Source organism: Rhineura floridana, chromosome 9 (genome assembly GCF_030035675.1).
Source record: "Rhineura floridana isolate rRhiFlo1 chromosome 9, rRhiFlo1.hap2, whole genome shotgun sequence".
NCBI lineage: Eukaryota > Metazoa > Chordata > Lepidosauria > Squamata > Rhineuridae > Rhineura > Rhineura floridana.
In genome coordinates this window covers 52,134,455-52,150,391 of record NC_084488.1, presented here as the reverse complement: position 1 = coordinate 52,150,391, position 15,937 = coordinate 52,134,455, and the positions used below count along the sequence as shown (strand labels likewise).

At 44.0% G+C, this 15,937-nt stretch overlaps 1 protein-coding gene across 1 annotated transcript in view; it reads right to left on the bottom strand.

Annotated features, from left to right (window-relative positions):
- Positions 1–15,937, bottom strand: part of LOC133364081 (probable ATP-dependent RNA helicase DDX60) — a 91,898-nt gene that overhangs the window by 43,019 nt on the left and 32,942 nt on the right. Inside the window, exons 11-14 of the mRNA XM_061584135.1 lie at positions 15,449–15,557; positions 12,594–12,694; positions 3,861–4,027; positions 15–84 (exon numbers count right to left, since the gene is read on the bottom strand). Of these exons, the coding sequence (XP_061440119.1) occupies positions 15–84; positions 3,861–4,027; positions 12,594–12,694; positions 15,449–15,557 (447 nt within the window). The remainder of the gene's footprint in view (positions 1–14; positions 85–3,860; positions 4,028–12,593; positions 12,695–15,448; positions 15,558–15,937) is intronic.

Genomic DNA, 15,937 nt, shown 5'->3' with positions numbered 1-15,937 from the left:
AAATATCAACCTACCTTCATCGTCACAGTGTTCTTTCCACACATCAAAGCAAGCCTTCATGTTTGCCATTTTTGATTTCTTTTCCTAAGTAGAAAGTAATAATGCAAATCACGATGCATATTTTACATTTGTATAAAATTACATCCAACAAATATTCTAGCCTTTCAAATAAAATAATAAAGCACAGAGGTGTAAGCAACACTCCACAAGTGGAGTTCTGATCTCACAATGGGACTTTATTTTCCTCACCTCCCCCTTACAGCTTCCTGAGTACCCTCCAAATCTGCTCCAGAGTGTCCCCCCAACCCTCTGAAGCAGATTTTGTGGGGGTGATTGGGCTGCAGGGGGAAGGAGAGGAAGGGGAAATCCCACTGCACAAGTGGAAATCTGTTTCACTCACACAACAGCAGCACAGAATAAAACCCAAAGAAATGTAGAACTGTCCAAAGGTTGATATTAGCATAAAAAGCATAAGACACCTTAAGATAGTTGTCTTCCAACATTATATAGTGTTTGGGTGAACAAGAGCCTGTAAAATTGCTGATAATGGAATCCCTATAAAGACAATGATGTATTCCAACATGATCAGCCAGGAGGATGGGCAGTATCTTCTGAAGGGGAAGAAATGGAATTTGGGACCTAGCACATCCCCACTGAAACTGTTGGGACATAATAACATGTGAAATCATTTGAACAACTTCTTTCTTGCCCATGCACAGGACTGAGGGCTCTTCACATTTTCCCTGAAGCCTAAGGCTGTTCAGAGTCCTTGCGTGTCAGCAACTGCACTCACCTGTGCTTGCACAGTTTCCAACAGAAGTGTATCTGAACAGGCAGACTCAAAGCAGAAACCCTATCACAAACTTATGTCAGGACTGAGGATAGATCAGGAAAAATAATGGAGTTCCACAACGGAAGGAGATTGTGCTTTTTATTGACTACACATTTCTATATGTATGTATAAGAGCATACATAAACTTTGGCCATAGCCAGTAAATCAAAATTAATGATACAACACAATTTCAAGGTTTGTAAGTAATACAATATGTTCTTCAGGAATGTCACACACTATACTTATGCAGTCTAGATAGCTTAACATAGAGATAAAAAAGAATGAATATACTTAAGTCTCAGCCATGGTGGCTAAGACAAGCCTCAGAATTTCAGCAGTCCAGCCAGGCAAACATCTGTTGGAAAAGTTGGATCATTCCACAAAGGACTGATAAACAACGGCAGGAGATATCTCTCAGCTAGGTCAACTGATCTGAAATAGCGGCACCTTTCTGTTCCCGCAGTCAGTTAAGATCTTTATCAGGACTTAGTAAGGCTAGCTAACTAGACATCTGGAGAGTCCCTATGAGGCAACACATTCTGGCCTCTCCATTGCTGACATAAAGCTCAGGATGTTGACCTAAGAGCCAATGCCTGGCTGTATGCCCCGATGTCCAGGAGGAAAGAAAGATGGGGAGAAAGAAATGGCTTGCCTTTTACCGGAATAAATACACTGCCTTGCATTAGAACTCTGAGGGGGGCAACGTATACTTCAAAACACTGAATACATGGACATACATAATACATACATAATATATAGGAGGCCCACCACACATGCAACCAAAAATATACAAAACCTCCCTAGAAAACATAGCCATCTTTATTCCTAAATACACCCCCACACATCCCTAATGGCCACATTTGCAGGATCAAATCCTGGCTTAATAAGCTAGGATATGCACAAGCTATATGCAGCGTCTTTTCTGCCACTATGCTCCTCCCTTCATGCAAGCAGCAAAACAAACCAGGAAGCTGCATATGGTGATAGCTTACTGTCAGTAGAAAGCTAACCATAGGTTCTTGTTACCTAAAAACTGGGAATTTTGGCAAAAGGCTACCAAACAAGCCAGAGTCACAATCCAACTATAAACTATTTGACTCTGGCTTGTTTGGAAAACATTAACTATGGTTTACTGTTTGCATTCAACTGTAAACTATGGTTAACTGAGGCTTCCTGGTTTTTTAACTACTTGTGAAGGGGAGAAATGAAGCAGCAAAAAGGCTGTGTGTAAGTGCATGCAGCTCATACATATCCTGGCTTATTAAGCCAGGATGTGATCTACTGAAGATGGCATGCAGATACCCAAGGCCACTATGGCTCTACTTTCATACCCATCAGCTCTGTTGACAATCAAGGAATGGATCATGGTAGATTTGTACAATAATGAATTAAACCTATGAAAATCTGATAAACTGCATAAATTCACCCAATGCCCAGCATAAGCCCCAGTGAAGATGTATCATATGTTCTGTAAAACTTTATTGTTTTGAGAATCAATGACTAGGGCAAATTTTCAAAAACAGGCAAATAGTACAGTAGGGCCCCACTTTTCAGCGCCCTGCTTTTTGGTGTTCCACTAATACAGCACCAGTGGGGCAATCAGCTGTAGTGCAGGGAGCTCCAGCCACCACACTCCAGCTGATAACGATCAGCTGTAAGGCAGGGAGCTCTAGGGGCCAAGCGCTGTCAGCTGTAGCACGGGGAGCTTCAGCTGTAGCGCGCAATCAGCTGTACTGTACAGGTGATCGCATGCTATGTCCCACTTTGCAGCGCTTTTCGCTTTTTAGCGGGGGTCTGGTCCCTAACCTGCCATATGAGTGGGGTCCTACTGTATTTTGAAGAGATCTTAAATAATTCTGGTTTACATTGTTGTTATCTAAAATATACAGTTTATCATGAAAGATTACCAAAAGGTTAGAAAAGAAGTTGCTGGGCTCTCTTCTTCTCTACCCATTGAGCATGTTGGCTGGGCCTGATGGGACTTGTTCAACAAGATCTGGAAGTCACAGGTTAGCCTGCCGCAGACTAGAAGGCATTTAATGTAACATCATTATGTTGTATCCAGACTTAAGTAATGATTAACTAGTCCCACTTATTACAGTGGGGCCTAAATTCAATTTAGTTTGGATCCAACCCATTGGTTTTTCAAAAGGGTTTAGAAAGAATCTAGAAAATTTTAAATTCTCAACTTAATCTCTTTCAAAATTAAATTGATGTGAAGCATTGTTTCAGGTTAGTTGATGGAAAGTATAATTTGAAGCAGAATTATAGAGAGTAGACTAAAACCTAACATCAAACGAACATTGACATGGACCTCAATACTGTCCCTATTTATGATGGCAAATCTCTCCAAACTCTATGCATATCTATCTCTTCTGAACCTTGATTGTTATGCACTTCTTTGTCCTTGGCAGCCAGGCCCACAAATCTAAAGTGCAAATATCTATGGCCAGCATTATCTTCTCTTTCTCACATGGTTACATCTTTGGCTTAATGAGCCAGGGTTTACATGAGCTCTGTGTACCCACACACAAGGCTCCTCTCTTCAAACAAATGAAAACAAAAGAGGAGTTAGCAGTTAAGCATAACTTTCCAGTAAGTAGAAACTGGGAAATATGTTTAATGGTCTGCAAATAAGATAGGTTTTATAAGTCAAACTATGGCTTCCTATCCTGGCTTGTTTGGAAGCCATTAAATAGTTTCCTGGTTAACATATAACCAAAAGCTATGACTAACTGTGGCTCCCTGACTTGCTTCCCTGTTTGTATTAAGGGACAGCATGTGGGTGCATACAGCTCATGCACACCCTGGGTTATTAAGCTATGATATGATCATGTGAATGTGTCATGTTCAATTTGTAGTGACTTTTGCAAAAGATAATTGAAACTGCAAAAACAGTATTTAAAGGAAGGGAAAGGTTAGAAAACTGAATAATGAAAAATTAAAAGTAACAACTCACAAACTATTTCAAGCACCTTTCCTGTTTGATGTATTTGTATTAATAAAGTATAAATAAAAGCAATCTCACATCTCTGATTTTTTTGCTCTTCTTGACATCAGTACGATACATTTTTGAATTATCCTCTTCTTTATCAATTGTTTTTGAACTGGCAAGTTCTTGCAATGGTTCATAAATACACTGAGATGCTTGCAATTCAGGATAGATTTGTAGGGTCCATAGGTTTTCGGCTACTCCTTCAAAATATAGAAATATCATGCACGCATATCCCTTTATCTCTTTTTTAACATTTCATTTTTCTTAAATTCTACCTTCAGTGGTTATAAACCAATACATATACACACACACTTATATCAGGGCAGCTAATGATTAAAATAAACTGTAAAACACAATACAGTAATACCTCAGTTAACAAATCCTCCAGGAAAGAAGCTCCTTTAACAAAGTCTTTTTCGGGTGTGGGGTGCACACTCTGACATAGTCAGAATGTGACTCCTTGTCTACTGAATTGTGGCTGCTGAACACAGCTCTCTCATGCATGGCTGGAATGGTGCTCCTTGTCAGGTGGTGCAGGTGCTTCCACGTATGGTTGTGTGTAGGGGAGGGTGGCACAGAGAGAGAAAGGCAGAGAGAGAGAGAGCAATCACAGGAGGGTGGCTGCCCTTTGCCTGCCTGCTTGAGTGTACAAAGCCTTCAAGTGGTCTGTACGCAAGGCTTACCTGACCTGGTTGTTTCACTCCAGGCATGGGTATTGTTAGCTTTGAATAAAAAGTTTGCTGAAATATGTTGAACTACTCTTCTTTTTTGTGGTGTAGGAACCTATCCCTATTCTTTCCATGTTTTTCCTCCCTCTGGAACCAAAGTTTCTGTTAAAGAAGTAATGTCCAGGAATCCATTCATTGGCGATCACTCGTGGCAGAGTAAGATTGTCTTCCAAGATAAGGTCATTGCTTGGAAGACGCCTGTGCGTGAATTTGTTTTATGTGGGGAGATCGGCGCATGACGATCAACACACAATCTTGACAGAAAAAGGCTTTGATCCAATGGCATGGATACCATGACAATTGGAAGTCTTATCTGCTGCAGCCTTCATCCACCTTCACAGCCATTGTAACGTACACAGTGTTATCCTCCGCCTGTTCTGCCGTTGAGGAATGCATGTACTTCATTAACTGAGGTATTATTGTAATGTAAAAACACTATATAAAAACACACATAATATAATAAAAACATTAACATGTGGAGCAGATCACAATATGTAGTCTGGGGGTGCTCGCAGATTCAGCATTGTCACTTCAGGTCCCAGTGGAATGGAAATCAGTGCCTTCTTACGTCCTTAGCCAAGACACACCTCTTTACACAGGCCTTTGGGGGTGAAGGATGAGTTCAGCTATCATTCCATCAGCAATGCTGCTGTTGGTTTTGCTTGTTGTTTGTTGTATTTTAGCTGATGGTTTAATGTACTTATGCAGTACATGGGCTTACTTGTTTTACAGTGTATGTAACCCGAGTTAAGACTGCATGGTCAGGGCAGCCTATAAGTAATATTAAAAAATAAGCCCTGACCTAGGTATTTGGAAAGAGCACCTCTCCCCACAGCAGTCTGCTGGGTTATAGTGGCACACTGGCAATGAACCTCCCTCCCCCTCGAGGCACGGACAGCTACAATATTGTCAAAATACTGTTGCCTAGTCAAAACACACTTGTTTTCCTAGGACTTAGGAGAAGAGTGTTGCTTTGTTTAGGTTGCTCTGCGACCTAGGATTATCTGAAATATGATACTGTTCATTTTCATTATAATTTTAAATAGCTGTGTTCTAATTGTATTTATGAGTTTTAACTGATATGGGGTTGAATCATATTCAGAGTAGACCTACTGAAATCAGTGCAAATGACTAACAAGTCTATCAATTTCATTGGGTCTACCCTTGTTATTTAATTGGTTTGCTGGAAACCACTTTGTGGTCCCATTGTGACAAAAAGCAATCTATAAGTATGACAGATATAATATCTCATATTTAGCTAATTAAAACAAATACAATCAAGGATGTATGTCACAAAAATACAAATAGGCCCACATCAGTTGTTCCAGTTTGCCATTTTTGCAATTCAGTATATTAATATCCACAATTTCCTTCCTAATATTGTCAACTTATACAGTAAATTGTGTATACCTTAAGTATACCTTTGTCATTCAGTCATGGCAGGGACGGGGGCATTTGATGCGATGACTAACCCTATCCTTTCAATGAAAGGTCTCATCAGCCTACTCTTGGGATTTTGGTATGTACTTCTATGTGGAACATTAACTCTATGCTACATGGGTGAATCCTTTCAGAATATGAGACATTGCTACAATGTCCCTACTTCTCCACGAACCCCATCAACTGAAAGCAAGGAGTAGTTTACAAAAATTTAAAGTTCTTGAAAACTAGAAGTTTTCAACTTAAATTACATAGAACCCAGATTGTTTGGAGTTCAGAGTACACGCACTCACACTTTTAACAGCCATACATTTGAGAATGAAGTGATAAAAATGAGAACAAATTTTTGAAGAAAAATCACTTTAAAAACAACAACCAGGAAGAAGCCTCGCTCCACTCGCCTGAGCGAAGCCTGGACGGGCGGTGCGCATTTGCAGTCTGGGGTTGGAAGCTCCATCTGCCATTCCAGGGAAGGGCAGCGTCGCGCATCATGCCATTTGTGCATCACGTGTTTCGCTGCAGTAAGGGGCAGGGCGGCCTTATGCTATTTAAGCCTGTGCCGCCCTCCTCCCTTCCCCGCTTGGCTTGTGAAGGCGAAGGTTGAAGAGGATCAACGACGGCAAGGGACCAGATCGCAGCAGCCATTTTAACTGCTGCACGCGGTTGGCGCCATTTTGCGTGGCAGCCTACGTGGCCATCAGTGCAGCAGCGGCCTCTCTCTGAGTGGGAAGGCCGGTTTTGAGGCCTCTGATGAGGCTAGTTAGAGGCTTCTGGCCTCTTGGTGGAGGTTTTCTGCCTTTTCGGGCAGCGGCGCAGCAGCGCTCTTTGAAGCAACGCTGCCAGCCTAGGCCTTGGGGGAAGCGGCGGGCAGGCCTCACAGGCTCTGGGCCTGACAAGCCCCCCCCCCCGAGTATCACACAAGCACTTATATTCACACATCATCTGGAGTGGGGTATATGGGAAGGGCGTATGGAGTGGGGTAGAAGGGAAGGGAGCTCCCCCCGTTAATACACAGACAAGTTTTTTATATTATAAAGTGCCATAGGCATTAGGTGCCTCCCTATACATTAGCTCTCTCCCCCATATACCCCCCATATGTTAGGCTTGCTTTTAGCGTGCCTCCAAACAAGTTGATATATAATTTGTTCTGCGATTCCGTGGCCATAATTCACTAATTGTTCACCTGATATTTTGCATTACCTTGTAGTAGGGCAGTGATTGCTTATTGATTGGCTCTATAGATCAAGGTTTGATTGATAGATAGATTGATCAGGCCAATCGTCAGTTATTGATTGATTTGTCAGATCAGTCAATAGTGTGTGTTTTTGACTTACCATGCCCCAGCTAAGGAGACAGTTGATGACCCATTAGGGTCGGTGGCTGCAGACACTGTCCCATTTGGAGAGACGTCAGTGCCTCTTGGCTTTCATTTACTCCCAACCACAAAAGAAAAAATCTTAAAAGGGGAGTATGTTGACCTTTTCTTCCTTTTATACCGGGAGCCTCCCAGAAAGGACAAGGAGAGAGGGGAGGGTTGCGATCTGGATAGGTCAAAACGTAAGAGAATGGATAGATCGTGGGCCAATTGGCTGTCGGCCTTTCTGATCTATGCAGGGGTTATAATACAGAAGCAGCCGCGGAGGGGTCCGCTGCTGCTCAAGTAAGATATTATCTATAGGGGATACTCAGAGTTCTCTGGCCTGGCATGGCTTTCTTATGATCAAGCCTTTAGAATGCGGGCGGCATTTGACACCACTTTGCCATGGGATAAAAAGGAGCCTGAGTTATGGTTGCAATTTTTGGTGGCCACCCATGCACTAGGGGGTGAGAGGAGCGACAGTGGACATCTCCTGAACAGGCAGACAGCAGCTACCCTTCCCCATGTTAATGAGGGGCAAGGGATTCAACAGTGGTTGCTCTGCTGGGAATTTAGTTCCAAGGGGGTGTGCACTCACAATCCCTGTCATTTCAGGCATGAGTGCTCCATCTGTGGAGGTTCCCATGCATGTGCCAATTGCCCCCGGGGTAAGTCATTTAGAGGGGGAGGAGGCAACCCCCTCCTGGCGCTGCTCAAGGTAAAGGGCCCTTCCCCAATTAAACTGGAAGTGCTGTAGACATGGTTGGTTGGCTACCCAGTTCATAGAGGTAGTCTGTTTTTGTTACAAGGTATTTCATTAGGTTTTAGGATACCATATACCGGCCAAAAGATTGCTTTCATGTCTCAGAACCTTAAGTCTGTCAGGGGCATGGAAGCGATTGTACAAAGTAAGATTGACAAGAAGGTACAGGCGGGTAGGGTACTGGGACCTTTCCCTGCCACCCCCTACAGCCACTCTGAGAGTGTCCCCCCTGGGTATAGCACCTATAAAAGCTCCTGGGGAATTTAGGTTGATTCATTACCTGTCCTATCCCAGGGGGCTTTCTGTTAATGATTTCATACCAGATAGTCTGTGCACAATGCGATATAACTCATTTGATTCCGCAGTGCACATGGTGCACGCATGCGGTAGAGGTGCCCTTATGGGCAAATGCGATATCAAGTCTGCTTTTCATCTCTTGCCCGTCCACCCGGGAGATTTTGAGCTCTTAGGATTCGCCTTTTTGGGCCAATTCTATGTTGATAGAGCATTGCCTATGGGCTGCTCTATTTCCTGTGCTGTTTTTGAGAGCTTTAGCTCATTCTTGGAATGGGCGGTCAAGAGGAGGGCAGACTCTGATTCGGTGGCACACTATCTGGATGATTTTTTGTTTGCGGGTGCTGCATTTTTGGCAGAATGCCAGCAACTGATGTCTCACTTTTCTGACCTGGCAGAGGAACTAGGGGTTCCCTTGGCCACGGAAAAGACTGAAGGTCCATCCCCAGTGCTGACCTTTTTAGGTATTGAAATCGATACTGAGGCACAATGCTGTAGGCTGCCCAGGGACAAGCTTGACCTATTGCAGGTCAAGCTCCAGGAAGTCTGTAAGGCCAAGAAAGTTTCATTGGCAGTTTTACAAGAACTTGCTGGGTGACTAAATTTTGCGTGCAGGGTAATAGTACCAGGCCGGGCATTTATCAGGCGGGTGTATGATGCCATGATAGGGCTTTCACCCTCACCCTAACCCTAACCCTACCACAGATATCGTGTCACAGCTACTCTGCGTGCTGACCTGGGGGTGTGGTTATCCTTTTTACAGGTTTTTAATGGGGTTTCTTTTTGGAGGGAGGACCTGCTACTGGAAGCAGAATTACAGGTTCAGTCAGCACCTCTGGGGCGTTTGGTTTTGGGGTAGTTTTTGGGAACTCATGGTGCAGGGGAGATTGGCCACAGGCTTGGATTGAGGATGGGCTAACCAAAGATTTGACTTTTCTCGAATTCTTTCCCATCGTAGACGTGGCCTTTGTCTGGACAGAGAAGCTACAGAACTCTACTGTCCATTTTTGGTGTGATAACTTTTGTTCTCCAGTGTTTACACCATAATGTCTTATTTCGGGCGATGCATGTGCCAGGTATTGATAACGGTGTTGCTGATGCTCTGTCGCGGAACCAGATGAAGAGGTTTTGACACCTGGCGCCGCTGGCCAGGGCTCAGCCGGAGACCGTGCCACCCAAGATTTGGGAGATTGGAGAACGGAGTCGGAGAGGGCCATAAGTCTGTCCGTTGTGCCCAGCACGCTGGCCAGCTATCAAAGAGCAGGTAGGGAGCTCCAAGAGTTTAGGGGCAGCAGGGGCTACCCTCAAGCGTGCCCAATCCCTGTGGAGCACCTACTGGAATTCCTGGTGGAAGGCCAGAGGAAGGGCCTTTCTGTCAGGACATTGAGAGGTAAGCTGGCGGGGCTTTCATTCTTAGTGAAAGCAAGGATAATACAGATGACTTTCGTGTCCGTCGGATGTTGGCTGGCTGGGCTCACGAGAGCCCTGCTGCCCCTGATGTTCGTTATCCGATGTCACCAAATTTATTAATAGGGCTTCTAGGGTGTTGGGAGGGCATCTGTTCTTCCCTTTACGAGGCTCAGCTGCTTCATGCAGCAGCCCTCACTTTATTTTTTGGAGCCTTTAGGGTTAGCGAAGTGGTGGCGGGATCCAAAGCGGACTCATCGCTTCGTGCACTAATCCTGTCAGATATTACTGTACAGGATGGGTGGGCAATCATTACTTTGCGCTGGTCTGAGACAGACCAGGGGCATAAAGGACACAGGGTGGAGCTAGCGTCCTCCCCTGTAGCAGATATCTGCCCAGTAAAGGCATTAAGCCGTTTCTTGGCTGTGAGGGGGACACAGCCGGGCTATTTGTTTATTCACGCTGGTGGTTCTCCTCTCACTAAATTCCAGTTCTGGGCACTTACCAAGCAGGCTCTCACAGGTTTGGGGGTCGACCCATGCAAATTTGGGACCCATTCTTTTAGGAAAGGGCCCCCTCCACCACAGCCACTATTGGATTTTCAGCCAAGAAGGTGCAGGCTATCAGACAATGGAAATCAAGAACGTATCGTGGCTATGTTCAACAGCTGGAGGAGCCTGGAGGGCATAAGCCCTAACCCCTTGTACTGATTTTTTTTTTTTGCAAGTTGCTGGTGGGGGACGGAGCGGAAGCACATCATAATCTGCGGCCACAGCATGGTCTTCTGGGCTGGCCATAGGGCTGCGAAGTCACGTGTGGGTGCGCAGATGGGCCTCGGTTGGTGGGCCACAGTGCAATGGCTGGGCCGACGAGGGATGCACTGGGATGGGCTCCTCCTCATGTTATTCCAGCAGGGTTTAGTGCGGGCTGTTCCGCACATGTTGGTCATTTACCTAGGAGGTAACAACCTGGGTTTAATGATGGGCAAGGCCCTTAGTTTGCAAGCAGGTGAGGACTTGCAGTTTATAAGGCAATGTTGGCCTGGGGTTCGTCTGCTGTGGTCAGACATTCTGCCACGCAGGGATTGGCGTGGGGTGTGGGACCCCTATGGGGTAGATTGGACTCGAAAGAAGGTCAACCGATAACTTCGGTTGGCTCTTCTTGCTCATGGGGGTTTGGTTTTGCACCACCCCAAAATAAGACAGCAAGGGCTGAATTGTACAGGGCAGATGGTGTTCACCTAACGGATGCAGGTAATGGCATCTTTTTATATGACCTGCAGAGGTGTCTGCAAGATATTCTTCTCAGCAGTGGGGTAAAGGGCTACTAAATAGAGATTTGTCCCCCTTTTGTGGCGGATAGGTGCAGGAAGGGAAGTAGGTAAGGACAGCTTGGTGGCTCCCTTAGGCACCTTTGGAGGTGATTGGCGGTTCTGGAGGCCTGTCAGGAAGGGCTTTACGGCCCGAGGGCAGGATATGGACTGCTTCTGGGCCTTCTTTCCTCATCCACCTGAGGGTTGTACGGCCCTGGGGGGGTGATGTTTTTAGGCCCCCCTTCTCACCTAAAGGTGTTGTTGGGTTAAGGGGTAAGATAAAAGGGGCTTACACTTGTACCCAGCAGGGGCTGGTTGCCCGACAGCTGTAAACAGTCTTGCTTATAGATAGTTCCACACCTAGGTTTCCCTTCTGCAGGTCAGTTAATGTTCTGTTTTGATAGTTTAATAAAGTGGCCCTTGGTTCAACCTAGTTTACTATGTCTGTGTTTTTATTTCAACGCTCAGCCGCAAGCCTCGCTCCGCCCGCCCGAGCGAAGCCTGGACGGGCAGTGCGCATTTGCGGTCTGGGGTTTGAAGCCCCATCTGCCATTCCAGGGAAGGGCAGCATCATGCGTCGCACCATTTGTGCGTCACATGTTACAATGCAGTAAGGGGCGGGGCAGCCTTAGGCTATTTAGGCCTGTGCTGCCCTCCTCCCTTCCCCGCTTGGCTTGCTTGCCACTTTTAAAAAAACAACCAGGAAGGAAAAAAATTACATTCTCCACAAATCGAAATAAACCTGCAAGAGCTTGTTTTATTATGGTCCGGAATATACTACTGTAAAGTTTAGTTGAAGTGATAATTATATATGATAAAATCATTTTTACATTATTTTACAACCGTTTCAGACAAGTAATTTTCACAGTACCCTCCCACCCTCCGTGTTCATAAACTTTTATCCAACCTGATTTTACTCTCATACTTAAATGTAGACATGAAAGTATGCCCCTCAATATGGCTATCCCCATTTGCCCACAATATAACAGAATCAAGCAAACTTAAGCCCTCTGATTTCATACGCTGAATGCACTTAATTTTGTGCTGGACTGTGGCTACATTTAATTACAAAACAATGTTATTGCATTGTACTATGATATGACACCCAGTCAAATCAGAGATCAGTCAGACTATTTTTTTTAATTAAAAAAATCACTCTCACAAAGATTACTCATTGTTTCTATTATTTCACTTTGTTGAAGTCAGTATGGTCTTATCCAAATAATGGCAAGTCAGTTTATGAACTATTTAAGTTAAGGGATCAGAAACTCTGATGCACACATCATCTGACCTGCCATCTAGAGTTCACTGTTCACTTCTGCGGAAGAAGCAGATCAGCACACGTCTTTCTTTGTACACATCTGCTCTCTTTATCAAAAGGAACTGGACAGCTTGCACATGGAAGAACTTTGCTGATGCAATAACGTGCAGGCTCTTGATTAAAGTGAGTGTTTTTATATTTTACCTGTTCCAGGATAGTCATCAAAGAGGGGTCTTCTTGAATACCAGCTCAAACGTTCTTTGACTTTCTTCTGTTTTTTTAGCAAGATAACAGCAGGATCATCACTTTAAAAAAAGTATACACAAACTGTAATATATTACAATGTTATTAAAGCAGGATTAAAACAATCCTGCTTTTAAAAATAAAGGGTTTTAAATGCATGTGCTGTAAGATATGTAAACTGTTAAAAATGTTAAAAATATATGGACTACTTTTATGCTGGGAAATATAAGCTTGATTTTACTATAAAAGAGCATGAGGTTTACCTTCATGCCAAATATTTGTGCCAGTCCAGCAGGTAATAATTGATACCAAGCTCTGAAATTATTTGAAAGACTATAGAAAACTCACCATCATTCTAAAATCCAACTAAGTTTTATTTTTCTGGGGAAGTCAGGAATACTTAAGAGTCTCCTTGAAGTTCTCCTTAGAAATCTCCTGTTCTAGGCCACAAATGGAATTAGGATTTATCAACTTCATTGAGTGGGGATTTGAACCCTGGTCTCCCAAGAACTAGTCCAATCTTCTAACCACTACATTCCACTGGCTCAACTACAGACCCCTATGTTGTTATGTACCTTCAAGTCGATTATGACTTATGGCGACTCTATGAATCAGTGACCTCCAATTGCATCTGTCATGAACCACCCTGTTCAGACCTTGTAAGTTCAGGTCTGTGGCTTCCTTTATGGAATCAATCCATCTCTTGTTTGGTCTTCCTCTTTTTCTACTCCCTTTGTTTTCCCCAGCATTATTGTCTTTTCTAGCTAATCTTGTCTTCTCATTATGTGTCCAAACTATGATAACCTCAGTTTCATCATTTTAGCTTCTAGTGAGAGTTCTGGTTTAATTTGTTCTAACACCCAATTATTTGTCTCTTTCGCAGTCCATGGTATGCACAAAGCTCTCCTCCAACACCACATTTCAAATGAGTTGATTTTTCTCTTATCTGCTTTTTTCACTGTCCAACTTTCACATCCATAGAGACCGGGAATACCATGGTCTGAAAGATCCTGACTGAAGTGTTCAGTGAACAGACCCCTATATAGACCCCTTATTACAAACTAATGCCTAATTAACATACAGACACAACAAAAATAACTTAACATAGCAATATGAAGGAAGGAAATTTAAAAAGAGTGGGCATGGCTAGGCAGATCTCCCTCTATGCGCTCTGTGGTTCCAGTTTCTCGCAAAACTCTGTTCACTCTTTGGCTAATTATAATTTCTCCAGGTCCTGCCTGCCTGCGCTTCCTCCTCCCCCCGCCCCCGTGATCTGCTCTCTCCTCCTGAGCTCTGAAGACCGAGAGAAAAAAACTGTGGGCTGCAGGCTTGCTCGGGCTGGCTCCTTTACCGCCCGCCTCCATTTCCTGGAGTGGGGGTGAGAGCCGGGGCAAAAGCATGCGCGTGTGTCTTTGCACTTGCATTTTCGGGGATGCTGGAGCCCCGGATTGCACACCTTCCTTTCTCCCACTTCCCCCAATACATTTCCTCCTCGAGGGGGAGAGGGGGAGAGAGAGGGGGAGAGAGGGGGAGAGAGAGAGAGAGAGAGAGAGAGAGAGAGGGAGAGAGAGAGAGAGAGAGAGAGTAGGACCTCTTCAGCCTCTTTTGAATAAACTAGCAGAGCCTCTAGCCTCTGCTGCAAAGGACTGCATTGTAGGACTGCAAACGCCATGCACACTTTGGCAAAGAGCCCCATTCAGCATGTCTGAATTAATATGCTTCGTATGCTATAGTTGCTGGACTTTTCCAAGTTCTCACTGCTCACGTAAACTGCTCCTGTCTGAAGTTGTTGGGCAACAAAACAAAACAAGAAACCCAGCTGGGGCCAGTGTCTGTGATTTTTTCTCTAAAGATAATTTTGTGCAGGGTGGGAGAGATTCCCTTTCTTTCAAGCACCTATTCCTTTGTTTAGGGAAACACCGCCCCTTCCCCTCCTCCGCAGTTAACATGCTAATGTGTGGGCACTGCAACAAGGAAACACTGATAGCAATAAACGCACGCGTGTGTGAACACTACAAAGAAAAACAGGCAATTTATTCGTAGCGAGGGCGGAAGTATCTGAACTGTCAAAATCAATTGCGATGGAAAATGCAGCATGTTTAAAGTGGATCTGGGGTCCCATGTAAACAAGCCCTTCATCTGCATGAAAGGGAAAATGACAGCTGATCTTGGGCTACTAGAAGTTAACACAACAGTGGGAGGAAGAGAAATGGGCAGGCCAGAGAACATGGATGGGGAAAAGCATATAATTAGGGAATAGAAAGCAAACAGCATTAGCGCTTCCAGTAACCAGGCAACAGCAGACTGGGTTTAGATTTTTATTTTATTTTCAGATTTACCGAAGATCAGGGAAATCCAAACTCACTGTAAAAAAAAAAGTGACATGGCTGCTGCTTGAGGGCAACATCATGCAGATGATGCCCAGAAAAATTAAGACTCAAATACACAGTAAACCCCCAGTAAGACGAGCCCTAAGTCTCACTCAGTTCAATGGGGTTTACTCCCAGTTAAGTGGGGGCTGCAACCCTGGATGCTTGAAATAGCTAAAATGCCTGGGTGAATGAAAAGGTTTCTGGATGGCACCCAAAAGAAAGAAATGTCAACACAAGACTAGCAATCCTCCTCCCAACGATGCAGGGAACTGAGGAAGCTGCTCCTGGTTATATAAATGGAGACTGGATTGCTGACTTTTAATTCTAGCCTAAGAGTAAAGCTATGAATGGACAGTCTATGTTTCTTTCTCAAGGTACAGAACGATCTTATTCCATAGTCAGATATTTAAAAATAATAATTGACAAACTAAAGCAGATACGTACATTTTTAAAAATGGCAGGTCACTTAAAATATCTCCAGCAAATTCATCCACTATAGCACATGCCACTGGTATAAGCCCTTGATTAGGAACTGCCACCTTAGATTCTTTCCCTTTACCAAAAATAAAATAGTTATTTTCAAAGAGATGATTCCAGCAACTTCTTCAAGTAAAAACTTGATGTCAACATATAGGAATCATTTAATAAAACAAGTCTGTTAAGTGTAGCATTGGGTGTCAGCAAAAGGAGTGGTCTAAATTCAGTCTCTGTGAATTTTACATGTGACTGAGAGATAATCAATTTAGTCCTGTTGGCACTAGCATCTTTGTATCTTTTAAAATATACATGGCATTCTTTGGAGACAAAGTACCTACATTCTACAAGTCGATCTAGAGGCTTAATTTTAAACTCCCCCGTCCCCTCTTTAAACGGTTAGAGCGGCTTCCGGTGGCTAGTAAGCACAGCAGATGCCACATGCCTTGAAAATGGTGT